General features: G+C 44.8%; 1 protein-coding gene across 21 annotated transcripts; it reads right to left on the reverse strand.

Annotated features, from left to right (window-relative positions):
* Positions 1-300: 300 nt before the first annotated feature.
* Positions 301-4,829, reverse strand: ARMCX2 (armadillo repeat containing X-linked 2). 21 transcript variants are annotated; one of them, XM_078364312.1, is made up of 6 exons: positions 4,737-4,829; positions 4,421-4,487; positions 4,080-4,151; positions 3,465-3,528; positions 3,090-3,162; positions 301-2,729 (listed from the first exon to the last, which is right to left on the reverse strand). In XM_078364312.1, the coding sequence occupies exon 6, from the start codon at positions 2,600-2,602 to the stop codon at positions 710-712; it is 1,893 nt and encodes a 630-aa protein (XP_078220438.1). In that variant the 5' UTR covers positions 2,603-2,729; positions 3,090-3,162; positions 3,465-3,528; positions 4,080-4,151; positions 4,421-4,487; positions 4,737-4,829; the 3' UTR covers positions 301-709. The 21 variants fall into 21 exon arrangements, with proteins under 21 accessions (XP_078220438.1, XP_078220442.1, XP_078220425.1 ...); XM_078364316.1 differs by having other exon boundaries at positions 3,086-3,162; XM_078364299.1 differs by having other exon boundaries at positions 3,465-3,572.
* Positions 4,830-12,552: the final 7,723 nt, after the last annotated feature.

The following is a 12,552-nucleotide window of genomic DNA, read 5'->3' on the forward strand; positions in this document are numbered from 1 at the left end:
AGGAACAGATTTCTCACTTCCATGTCTTTCTCCAAAGCATTTCCCCCTCCTGGAATACCCTTCTATGTTGTCCTTCAGGGCTCAGTTTAAATGTGCCTTTACGCCTTGAAGCTTTCTCAGCAACCAGTGCTTCATTTAAACAGATGGTGTATATTTGACAAAGAGCATAAACCCAGGTACTGTTAGTAATCCTTTTGTATTTATTAATTATTATTATTATTTTTCACAGATCTTTGTATACACCTTTTTTAATGTACCTTATCTCCCCAGCTGGATTTTAAATTCAAGCATTAGAACGACTTTTTGTCAGTTGAAACATACAATTTTATTGATGATACACAAATGAAGTCTTTGGTGGATAAATTCAAGTCAAAACAAATAATAGAACAGTAGGCCATTCATAATGAACAGGTTTACTGTCAATTCAGAGGAACCAGTAAAAATATTTCCATCCAAGCAGCACAATTAAAGTCACAAATATGTTTTCAGTACAAGAGGTCTATTTATTTGGTATTTATAAAATGGTTCAGGTTAAAGCTGGTGACTGTCACAGACAACATCACTCTGGATGATACATTATTTAAAACTGGCAGCTGAAAGGATTCCTTTAGTATACGAGCAAGTGGAAAAGCAGTAACTTTCAATTTTCAATGCTTCCAGACTGCAAAACCAAGAAATTTCTTGAAGTCTTTTGACAGCACATAACCAATCAGAATTTGTTCACTAGCTTTATAACTTTCACTTTCACTAAGAGGTCATGGTGATTTGCTAAGGCTCTAATTTTCTTAACACACACTCCAGATGCAGTGCATAAGTAAAAGAGGGAACCTTTATTGAATTCTCTATAGTTAAACACTTCTGCTCTGAGATTGTCATAAATGATCTCAAATAGAGTAAGGGCATTAATAAGGATTTCTGATTCCACATAAGAATTATAGAGGGAACTAAATGAGGCTGGCACTTGGGTACTGAGCAGTTTTTTCAACATATCTGGATTTTCGGCAAAATTTGAAAGAATTTTCAAAATCTCAACCTTGATTTTTCCACCTCCCTGAGATAACAAACGGAAAAAGTTTGCAATGGAATTGACAAGCAGGTGCTGGTAGTCATTAGTAATAGTCATGTTTGTTAGAAATTTTAGTCCAACTACTTGAACTGCTGAGTTCAGGTTAGAGGCCATGATATCATCCATCACTTTATTCATGTACACCTGAAGCCGGCCCTGATTTTCATAATTCTCACTCAGGTTATTCATGGCCATTAAGGCTTTTTCCTTAATGTGGGGATCAGTTTTGTTAATCATGTTTGCAATAATTGGGAGGCCTCCCAGTTTGCGGATTGTCTCTTGATTGCATGAATAATTGGCATTGTTGCTCAGAGTGAGCAAAGCTACCTGCTGGATGAAAGGATCATCAGATTTCTGAAGCAAGGCAAGGACCTTCCTGAGATCGCGGACACCCAGAATCTCATCAATTTCATAAGGAAAGGGGCGCTTCTGCATGGCAACGGGTCTTTTTCCCCTCCCTCTGTGCTGAATCTCAGGCTCAGAGTCTGAATCTGACTCTGTGTCAGTCCACCCAGACTCCCCTTCCTCAGAATCAGGGACCTCTGCCAGGAAAGCCTGTCCACCATTAGCAGAGGCTGCAGCAGCTGCTGCAGCCCCATCTCCAGGACGGAAGCCCATCCCCAATTCGTCTACTTCAACCTTGCTTTTCTTGCCCTTGCCCTTGCCCCCATTCCGGGACCTGGCCTTGGCTCCACCTTTGGGTACAGCTCCAGTCGCTGATGTGGCTTTAGGTATAGCCCCAGTGTGAGCCCCAGGGGTTGCTTTCTTGGCGGCAGTTGTTCCAGGAACTGCAGCTGCTCTAGGGGAACCAGAAGTTCCAGGAGCCTCTGCAGCCCCAGTAGGCGCTGCAGCCGCAGTAGGCGTTGGGGGCACAGGAGCCTCAGCTGCCTTGGTAAGCGATGCCACCCTGGGAGCTTCAGCTACCTTGGTAGGTGCTGCTACCCCAGGACCCTCGGTCACCTCAGTGGGTGCTGCTGCCTCGGTGGGCACCACTGTCCCAGGAGGCACTGCTGCCCTGGGAGTCTCCACTTCTATGGGGGCTTCTGCCACTTTGGGAAGCCCTGCCACTGCAGGTGCTTCTGCAGCTGCAAGGGCCTCTGTCACTATGGGAGGTGGTGCTATTGTAGAAGCCACTGCAGCCCCAACTACTGATTCGGCCTTAGGCCCAATCCCGGCTCCATCTGCCTCTTGGGCTTGACTTCCTGCCCCACTCTGAGCCTCAGCGCTGGATGCAGCTGGGGCCACTGCCTCAGCTCCAGCTGTGTCCAGAGCAGAGGCTTCATCCTGGGCCCTGTCCTCTGCTTCAGCTTGGACTGGGGTTGGGGGACTGAATCCTGGCCCAAGGTCAATTGTGAATCCGGCTCTTAGGCCGGCTCTAGCCCTGGCTCCAGTCCCAGCCACAGCCCGGTTTTTGGACTTGGCCATTCTCTTCTTGGTCTGGTCTCTTCCCCTGGTGTATTTGTAGACACAGTACCAGGCACCAGCTCCGATCACTATCCCTGCCGCTACACAGCCAGCATCCCGAACGCGGCTCATGGTGCAGCTGGGGTTATTCACTGATCCAGAGGGTGGAATTGGCTTGGTTAAGGTTAAGGGATGCCTGCTCCTCCGGGTGAGGCTCTTCAGTTTAGGCTTACAAGTTCTGCTGAGGCTTAAGCAGGGCCTAGGGGTAAAGGATAAAAATGAAGCATAGGGCTCTGGTTCACTTCGTGTCTAACCAGTTCTACTTAGGGAAGAGTTTAGGGACACAATGCTTGGTGGGTGGGCTAGCACCGAGACACGGGTATCAAGGCCTGCGTTTGCCGATTCACAGACCTAGTTTAACGTTTTATATCTATATCTTCAACCTTAGCCTGCCCTATCAATGCCTACAACTTCCCAGCATCTAAATGAGGGGACAAGAGACAGTACAGACATCCGCAAAGCTGGTGGAGAGCTGGAAAAACAGTAGTGATCTTAGATTTGGCTATGACGCCCACCCCTACCCCCAAGGTCCCTAGATGGTGCTCACCCACATACCAACCTCCTGGGATCAAGATTGCTTTGCTTTTTCCCACTGTAGCTGTAGTTTCACAGAGGCCAAAAGGAAGACAGACCTGAGGACAGATCAGAAAGGGCGGTTTTGAGCCTTTGGTGGACGAATTCTGGTTCCTTTCTTGATTTGAACCCCTGTGAGCCAAACGTTTTCCCCTCTCAGGTATTCTCCTCAGCCTTTCCTCCCTCAAATATTAACTAAGGCAGATGCCACGCCCCTTTCTCTGCACCAAAAAGAAAGGGCCCAAGGGAAGGATGTATTTTAGAGAGAAGACTCAGGAGGAGCCTCTGGTTCCATACTCTGCCCTGGTCTCTGCCACACTCATACCACGGGGCCCCAAACAATTTCAACCCCAACACTGACCTCCAAGGATTCAAGGCTGTTTCTCCTTACTTCAGTTCAGTTAGAGCTTCATCCTAAGGACCGACTGAAGAGCAGAAATGTAGACTGCCGATTTTAGACAGTGAAAGCCTGGTCGATGGATCAGCACCCAGGACAAGCGTCTCAGTAATTGCCTTCCCGTGTTCGCACACCAGAATGTCAAATGATTCTACCTCTCAGTTCCTTCAACTCTTCTCATCCCACCCCTCCCAACTCAATCCTCCTCCGGCGCAAGCTCCACAAGCACTCAATCCCTCCTTTCGCTTTGCCCCGCCCCGTCCGCCATTTTTCCGGGACACACCGCCACACCCCTTCTCCTGGCTCCGAGAGGGAGGGGAGCGGGGCGAGGGTGCAGTAAAAGCAGGATGGGACGCTGCAAGGGGGATTCCTGCCAAACAATCTAGTGTTCCCCTCCTAGGAGCACCCGTCTTTCACTCCCCAGCCCCTAGGCTTAGCATTAGCTTGCAGAAGAGGGGCCTCAATGTGTGCCTTTTCGAGTTCAGGGTCGTCATTTTCCCCGATGTCTCTGCTATGGGCTCTACCTCCCACTTCCCAACCAAATCCCGCCAACAACCGCCATTTCTCCCGCCTGCATACCCGAATTCCTTTTCCAGGACTGAAAAGACGGGGGTGAACAGCTGTGTGGGCCGGAGGTGTCTGGAAAGCAGTCTGCGAGTTAACAAGGTGGTTTAATACCAGATTCTCTCAGGTTCCCCCACCTCCGCCTCCCGTGAAGCCCAGATAGCGCCAAACCCGCCATCTCTCCAACAGCAGCGAGTACACGCATTTCCCAGCACCCCCAAAGCACAGAGGGCCCGGCTGGGGGAAGGGAGGGTGCGGTGGCGGTGGTGGGGGAGGTCAGGGTAGGAATGAACCGCTCAGATTGTTACTAAATTGCATGCCCCACCCCCGCCCCCTTTCCCAACCTCCCCGCTGGCCTGTGCCGCTGCCACGTTTATTTCTCTTCCCTCTTCTCACAACACAGGACTGGATGTGGGGTCGGGCCTGTGATATAAACAAAACCAAAAAACACTGCCTGGAAAGAAAGTAAGCGGATTCTTCGTAAAGTCTAAGTCTTTTCGTTTTCCCCTCCCCCTTTCCCCGCCGCCCACCAAAATGAGCGGCGTCGGAGCACCTCAGGTCTGTAAAGCCGGCCAGGAGTGGGAGACACGGAGGCACTCGCGGCCTCGGACTCCTGCATCCCTAGATTACCCCTATTCAGGGGTCCCAGGCTGTGCCCACCCTTACACCCACCTGCCCGGATCTGGGGATGTTTTCTTCTCCTCCTCCTCGCCTAGGTTAATCACAGGGCAGCGAGCTGCGCAATAGAGTTGGTACCCAGAGGAGGACGGAGAACGGCGGTCAGGGCTTTAAGTACCTTTGCCCACGTCAGCTCCTGGTCACGTGAGGTTTGCATCACCAGTAAGCTTGGGTCCCCAGTTTCCACTCCCACTAAGAGTACGAGCCCCTTCCTTTACCCTCACTCCCATCTCACCCCACCACATCAGGTCCCGTCACTCCTTTTTTTTGTCTTTGTAGTCCTGGAGGCCCAAAGTAGCCCCTTCTCCCTGCTTTCAGAAATTGCCTTTCTGTGGTTACTGCGGAGGGGCTGCATCTTCTCTGAGGGCTATTGAAAATGTTCGCTTTCTACTTTTTTGTTGGGGAATTGTTTCATCCTTTTCTGGGCTACTGGACACTCTTCCCTTGCTCCACCTCTAGTTCCTCAGCCTCCAGGATTTTCACTGCAGTTGATTACCTGTTCCAGTATAGCTAAGGGGCAGAGTGCCAGAAAGGAGATAAGGATTGGGAGTGGGGTCTGTACTTCTCCAATACTCCTGTTTTGTTTTTAAAACTACCATCATGCTTTATTTTTATAGTAAGAAAATTCAGTAAAACAAGAATTCAGTGTGGGAAGTAGCAACAAAAAAGGGTGGGCATGTTTTCTAAAGAAAAACGACTTCCTGCGTCCACTGGAAAGCACCATTAATTTTGGTTAATTTTTACCTAATAGATCATGAATTCTTTTGGCCACATAGGAAATAGTTTTTAAAATATGCTAAGGTATTTGAATATCTAAAATGGAATACTTCTCAATAAGGTAAGCATATTTTCATATGATCTGTAAATTGATCCACAGAGAGATGTTCAGTTGTCCAATCTTATTTATTTTGGACAAATAATATGCAACTTTTTTCTCCTTCTGGGACAGCTTTTAAGTTGCATAAATAAATGATCCTGTCTCGTCCTGTTAGAGAAACACATTTATTTAATATTCTCAATCCACTGCTAACTGCTGTGTGTGAACCTCCCGTACTTTAATGGCTGTAACCATGACAGTTTTGAACACCTGTCCTAAGATTAGGTTCCAGTTAACGATTCAGCTCTGGGCCAAAGGAAGATCTGTGAGGCCAAGGAAACTGAGTGTGGCAGGTGAAGGGTGGTCAAATCCTCCTTGCCCTGTCAGGAGAAGGGAGGTGCTGTCCCTCTACTCCCTCCCATATGCCAGAGCTGCTCCCTCCTCTCCTTCATTCCGGCACCTGGGTTAGTTGCTCACTCCCAAAATATATCTGGACCAGTGACCAAGTTGCAGACCTGGTTAAATGTCTTTGGTTACTTCTCTCCCTTCCCCAGGTTTTCAGAGGTAACCCACTGATGCATGGAAAGGATTGCTGTTCCTATCTGACCCTGCAGCTGAGGATTTGTGAAGCCTGAAGAAGTGATTGTTGAGGGAAGCTCCCAGGCCTGACTGCTGTCTATCCTTATTCGTGGTTACCAGTGAACGTTGCTCCAAACACTGTGTGCTACTACCACCTGGCCTAAGAGATGCAGCCTCCTAGGCCTCTCACCTCTGGCCTCCTTAGCTCCAGGGCACCCAGGAGGAATCTAGCCTTGCTGAAAGGTTACTGCCTGTCAGTACACATCTGCCTTGGCGCCCTGTCAATGAAATGTATGCCCAGGGAACAATGAACCCATAGTAGGTATTCTCACCTGCTCATCTCTGTGGACCACCTGAAATTGTATTCACCTGCAAAGTTTTGTTTGGGATTATATATGTGGTTAAATGCGTTTTTTTTTTTTTCAGGAACAGAGATCATTGACCTCATCAGTTTCTCAAGGGGTCTGTAACTCATACCCCAAAATTAAGCACTAATACAATGGCCAAGAGAGTCTGTGTTATATATATAATAGTCCAGATTAGGAATTTTTCATATTGTTCTGGTAATACAAGTAATATATACTATTGGTTAAAAATATTCAAAACAATGAAATATATAAAGTATACAGGGAAAGAACCTTGTTTTATCTTTTCCACTCCCAGCCACTGTCAACAGTTTTAAACTTTCTTTTTATACACATATTAGTAAGTGCACTCATGCCTATTAATCAAGTTCCAAATTTTTGCGATCTGTCTTATTAATTCTAATTTAAGGTGGTACCTTTGGTTTATGTAGGTACTATATATAATCATTTGTAAATGATTTTTCATTTCTTCCTTTCCAGCATTTATGCCCCCTTTTCTTTCTTTTTCTGTATGAGTAATTCTGGGTTAAATTAGACATAAAAGAAAATATCCTTAACTTGATGAAGAATATATCAGAAGCTCTTCTGATCTGGCAGATTTGTCCTTCCCTGTGGTCTACGAAGATCACAGAACTTAATGACTGGCATTGACTAGAATGTCCTTAAGAGCCTCCTGATCTTGTTCTTGAAGTCAATGGGAATGCCTCTTTTGTTTCATTATTTAATATAACTTTTGTTTGTGACTGATATATTCTCTTTTTTTTCAAGGCTAATTTCACTTATGTTTGCCAATCTCTCTCTCTTTCTCTCTCTCTCTCTGTTGTGTGCACAGGAGCATGCGTTCCCCCCCTCCCCCGCACCCACACGCGTAGTACCAATAAATACTGTCAGTGAATGGAGGCAAGTCATTAAGTTATGTAACGTTGATAAACCAGAGAGGATGAGTCTGCCAGATCAGATGAGCTTCTAATATCTTCTTCAACAGGTTAAGGATGTTTTCTTTTATACCTAATTTAATTCATCCAAGAATGACTCATTGAATTACGTATAATTCTTTGTTACATAAATGAAGTTTACTCCTATTCCTATTTTACTAATGGTTTTATAAAAATTAGAAATGGTGATATGTTTTATAAAATGCTTTCATTGTGAGATTTCTTTTCTTCTTTGGTTTGCTGTTGTCATGAATGATGTAGACAGGCCAGTCTACCTGTTACTCTTATCTTCCTATAGTTTATTCTCAACAAGTCCAGACACATGTCCCTTGTTCAAATTCCCCACCCACTTCCTGTGTTGTTTAGGGGAAATAGAAAAGTCCTTATTACCACTGACAAGGCCCCACCCTATTCAATCTTACCAGTTTTCTGCCTAATCTACTTCTCTCTATCTAGCTCACCCTGCTCCATCATCTTGGCTTTCTTGATGTTCTTGGAATATACTGGATATGTTCCCTTTACAGAACCTTTGCAGTTGCTTGTCTCAATGCCTGGGATGTAGCCCCCTCACCCCCACCCCATATCCCCACACTTAGATCCCTCACTGACTTCATATCTTTACTCAAAGGTCACCCTTTTAGCGAGTCCTTCATTGGTCACCCATTCTCAAAGTTTACCGTATCTTGACTTTTCATATCCTCTTTCCTGCCATTTATTCTTTCTTTAGTACTTATTAAAAACAATATACTATATGTTTTATTTTGTTGGTTGGTCGTCTCTTTCACTAGAATGCAAGAACTATGAGATTAGAAATTTAGGTCAGCTCTATTCACGGCTGCAACCTCAGCATCAAGAACAATGCATGGCATGTAGTAGGTGCTCAGTACATGCGTTGAATAAATGAATAAATGAATGAATGGTTTTCTTTTTTTTTTTTTTTGAGACGGAGTTTCACTCTTGTTACCCAGGCTGGAGTGCAGTGGCGCGATCTCGGCTCACCGCAACCTCCGCCTCCTGGGTTCAGGCAATTCTCCTGCCTCAGCCTTCTGAGTAGCTGGGATTACAGGCACGCGCCACCATGCCCAGCTAATTTTCTTCTGTATTTTTAGTAGAGACAAGGTTTCACCATGTTGACCAGGATGGTCTCGATCTCTTGACCTCGTGATCCACCCGCCTCGGCCCCCCAAGAATGAATGGTTTTCTAAAGCTGAACCACCTTTACACTAGAGAAATAAGCCTAGCTGGTTGTGGCATATCATCAGATTTGTAAACTCTCAAATAAGTGATTACCTAATCAGGATGTTGTCATGGGAAAAGATGCAGAAAACTTAAGATTGCTTTGAGTGACATGTGTAGAACTCATTATGCCGTGAGAACGGTTGTTTGTGATATATGCCATTTAATAAAAATGAATCATTTTTTATTGAATGAAAATAGTTCTGTAACACTTTTCAATAATAAAAATGCATGTTTGTATAGCAAAGAATAGAAAAGTGTTAACAAGAATGTAACATAATCTGTTCCTACTGTTTCCTTTCCTGACACTCCCTCCCCCATCCTCCTTTCCAGGTATTTTCAGGACTGCAGAGATGAACATTAGTGATTACAAACAGAAGTGGTGGAGGGAGCAGAGAAAATGATGGGTCTGTTTTCCAGAGAAATAGAAATGACCAGTAGCTCAGGAGAAGATGCTGTTTCTTATGGTAATCAGAAAGATGAAACTTTTGTTGTGTGCACAAAGACTAAAAAGAACATAAGCGACAGTGCTTTGCATGGTGGAGGTGGTGGGAGGGAAGGCAGAGAGTGAAAGGCTCTGCAAATAATGGGAGGGGAAATTTGGGACCCAGACTCACCAGCGATGTGGCTTCATGTGACCATGAGCTGGTGTGTTGGTCCAAATAGCAGTTCCTGATCAGCTACCAGCTCCCTAATTCCGTAAAGGCCTTGTGACTGTGGCCAAAGAGGGTGGAAAAGGACAGGAAGGAAACCTGTCTAGATCTTTGCACGTTGGTGTGAAGGTGGGTGTTGATGGGAGACTCCTGAAGTCCAGGTGGAAGGTAGCAGCACAATTTTCTTTCTTTCTTTCTTTTTTTTTTTTTCACAATTTTCAAGTTAAGAGGCACTTCTCTGTTTCTCTAAGGGGATACCCGAACCCAAGCTTGTTCTCATTTTGTGACTTGTCAAAGGCAGGGCAGTGTCAGCAGTAGAAATAGTTGACATTGGTGACATGACAAGGTGGAGGGGAGAAAGTGGTTATCATACAGCAGAGCAATGAAGGACTGTGAAATAAGAGACAGACTTGACAACATGGACCCTGAACAGGGAAAGGTCTGGGTCTGGACCCACATTCAGATGTTGGCACAGCCACTGAGCACTAAGTCCAAATTGTCTCCTCTTTGTTCCTGTCTGGTTTTTGTTTTGGTCTGTCTGTGTCTGCTGCTCTGTCCATCCATCAGTGGTGGGTTGGCCATGCAAAAGGAGGAGAAGCTCAAAGCTTCATTTCCTTCCTCCATCCCCTCCCCCTAAACACTCAGTCCCTACATCCAACTTGACTACAGCTTCAAAATCCAGCCCTCAATGTGTTCTTACTAGCTTAAGGGAGCACCCCTGAGACATTCACAGTGCTGTAGCATGGGCTGAGCTTAGAACTTAGACTTGATGGCAGTGGGACTAGTGACTTGGCTGGTGCCTTGAACTACATATACTGACTGGCCTGTGGTAGACAGCAGAAAATGAAGAGACCAGCTGATTTGTAAAACATTAATCATGTCTACAAAAGTTTAGAAAACACAGAAAACTATAAGAAACAAAATAAAAATAAGCCACCAATAATTACCATTCCTTGTCTGTAAGAATGTGGTTATGTGTATTTAACATTATTGCAGTCATACTGTATATGTTGCCCTGAACTTATTTTTTTTTCAGGTGTGTCACAAGCTATTTCTTTTATTAGTTAATGAAAATGCTTCATAAACATTATATTAATGAATGTTTCATAATAACAAAACATAATAATCATAACCTTACCCTTTTGCTGCCTTTCATGAAGCAGGTATGAAACTTAACTTGTGTGAAAGAGTTATTAAACATCTTTATTTTCTTAAAAAAACCCAGTCCTCTGTAGATTCCAGGATGGCAGAATATCCTATCACAGGGATTTAGGGGTGATGCCAGGTCCCTGGGATTATCCATTACCAAGGCATAGGGGATGTCTTTCTATGCTTGTTATAACTGTGATACGGGCCATCCATGTTTCCATGAGCCTTTTAGATGGGACAGTTAAGCACCTTGGGTGACATACTTAGCATAAAGGGGACAGGAATTGGTGAGATTGGGCATCCTGGATAGGACTCAGCCTCCAAGGTATATCACATGGCCATCAGCATTGAATTTCTCCCATATTCTCTGGATTGCTGGGGAGCAGGCCAGAGGTCCCATTTGCTCAAGGAATTCAAAGACTCCTTTCTTTACCCCTTCAATGGTGGTGGTGGGGCATTTTCTTTTTAGTGTGAGGAAAATCTTTCACTCCTTTAACTCTGTTCTTCACAATGGACTTGGGTTTCTTGGAAACAAACTCTGGGAAGTCCTGACAAACTTTCCTGGAGTCAAGAAAGTACAGAGTTAGCTTGGCTGAGAAAGGGAAAGTGGAAAACATAAATAGACACAGAGATGAAATACAAATTAGTACCTTGATGTCTTAAGTGGGGTTCCCCAGAAGCAGAACTGGGAATGGAGATTCTTGTGAAAGTGGTTTATTGAGGGAGTATCATGAGATGAAACCTATATGGAAGTGAAGGAAGCAGCATAGATCAGGGGAAGAAATTTAGCATAGGTATAATCCAGCTGAAGACTAGCCTCAGCCTGAGCCCGGGAGACTGTGGAATGTGAAGGGCACCAGCAAAAAAATCCACCTTGAAACCAGGGAGCCAGGCTTTTATATCCACTGATTGCAAGACAGGATGCATGAGTGGGTGGGGGGGAGGTGAGAGGAGAGCGGTTTTAATTCCTCAGGTTTTTAGACATAGTGGATCTGACAAGGGCAGCTAAGGGATGGATGCACTGGCACAGTAAGTGGAATCTGGACAGGCCATTAATAGCGACCACTGTAACTAGCCCATCTGAATTCTTGCAATGAAAATGTACTTCCTATCTATGTGTCCCATCCCCCACCAGAAGGACTTAATTGTAGCATTACTAGCTGTAGAATCTCTTCATGTGTGCAGTCTACTAGGAAATGACCAACTTCTCCATTGACAAAAGAAAAGAGAATGCTTGTGCTTCTCCAGTCTTCTAGCTGTTGTCTCGGAAACACTACCCTCAGAGACTAGTTTTCTCTCTTTAACCTATAATCAAATCTTCTCCTTCAGAAGAAGGGACTATACATTTCAGAAAGGGACTATATAACATGTAATTTAGCACCTAGTGAAAATGTGTTCTGCTTGTAATAAGATTAATGGCTGGTGCAAAGTTTGAAGGAAATTTAGACATCGGATGATTGGCTCTGGATAATTTAAAACAGATTTTGGCAAAGTTGTTAAAGGAAAGGCAGGCATCATTCACTTATACAATTCAAGCCGAGCCAAGCAAAGATGGAAGGGTATCAGGGCAAAGGGAGCTTGCCACCCTGATAAATGGACTGCCTATTAATCTAACATCCATATAGTAACCCTGGGCTCTTGGGGATAGAAGGTGCCTTGGAGAAATATAAACTTTGAGCCTCCATATTGCTAATATGAAGAAAAATTAGCCTTATTTATCTTTGTGGTTCCCTTGCTCATTGAGTGTTGTCAAAATTTGGGAGCCAAGATATCAGAAAAGCAAACCCCTCCACAAAGGTTATTGCTGAGACACATATTGTCCCAGATTGCAAATTAATTTTGGGCTTAATGGTTCTGGTGCTTCTGTGCTATGCTAGAGGAACAGGAATCTTTGTCAAAGCTGGAGTTGCTAGGCTTAGGATCCAGTCTACCTGGTGCATTGCATGGCTGTCCTGTCTGGGGCTTGCAACATCTTTGAGACACTGTTGGAGTAGGGCACTGGTATCTCCCTATTCAGGAGCCCTACATTGCTCTACCCTCGTTAACACTTTCCCAGAACAGAGGATTTTTTTTTTT

The sequence above is a fragment of the Callithrix jacchus genome, chromosome X, assembly GCF_049354715.1.
Source record: "Callithrix jacchus isolate 240 chromosome X, calJac240_pri, whole genome shotgun sequence".
Classification (NCBI taxonomy): domain Eukaryota; kingdom Metazoa; phylum Chordata; class Mammalia; order Primates; family Cebidae; genus Callithrix; species Callithrix jacchus.

Bases quoted from the DNA above. Each gene is read 5' to 3' on its own strand.
- ARMCX2 (XM_078364312.1), bottom strand. From the start codon at position 2,602: ATGAGCCGCGTTCGGGATGCTGGCTGTGTAGCGGCAGGGATAGTGATC.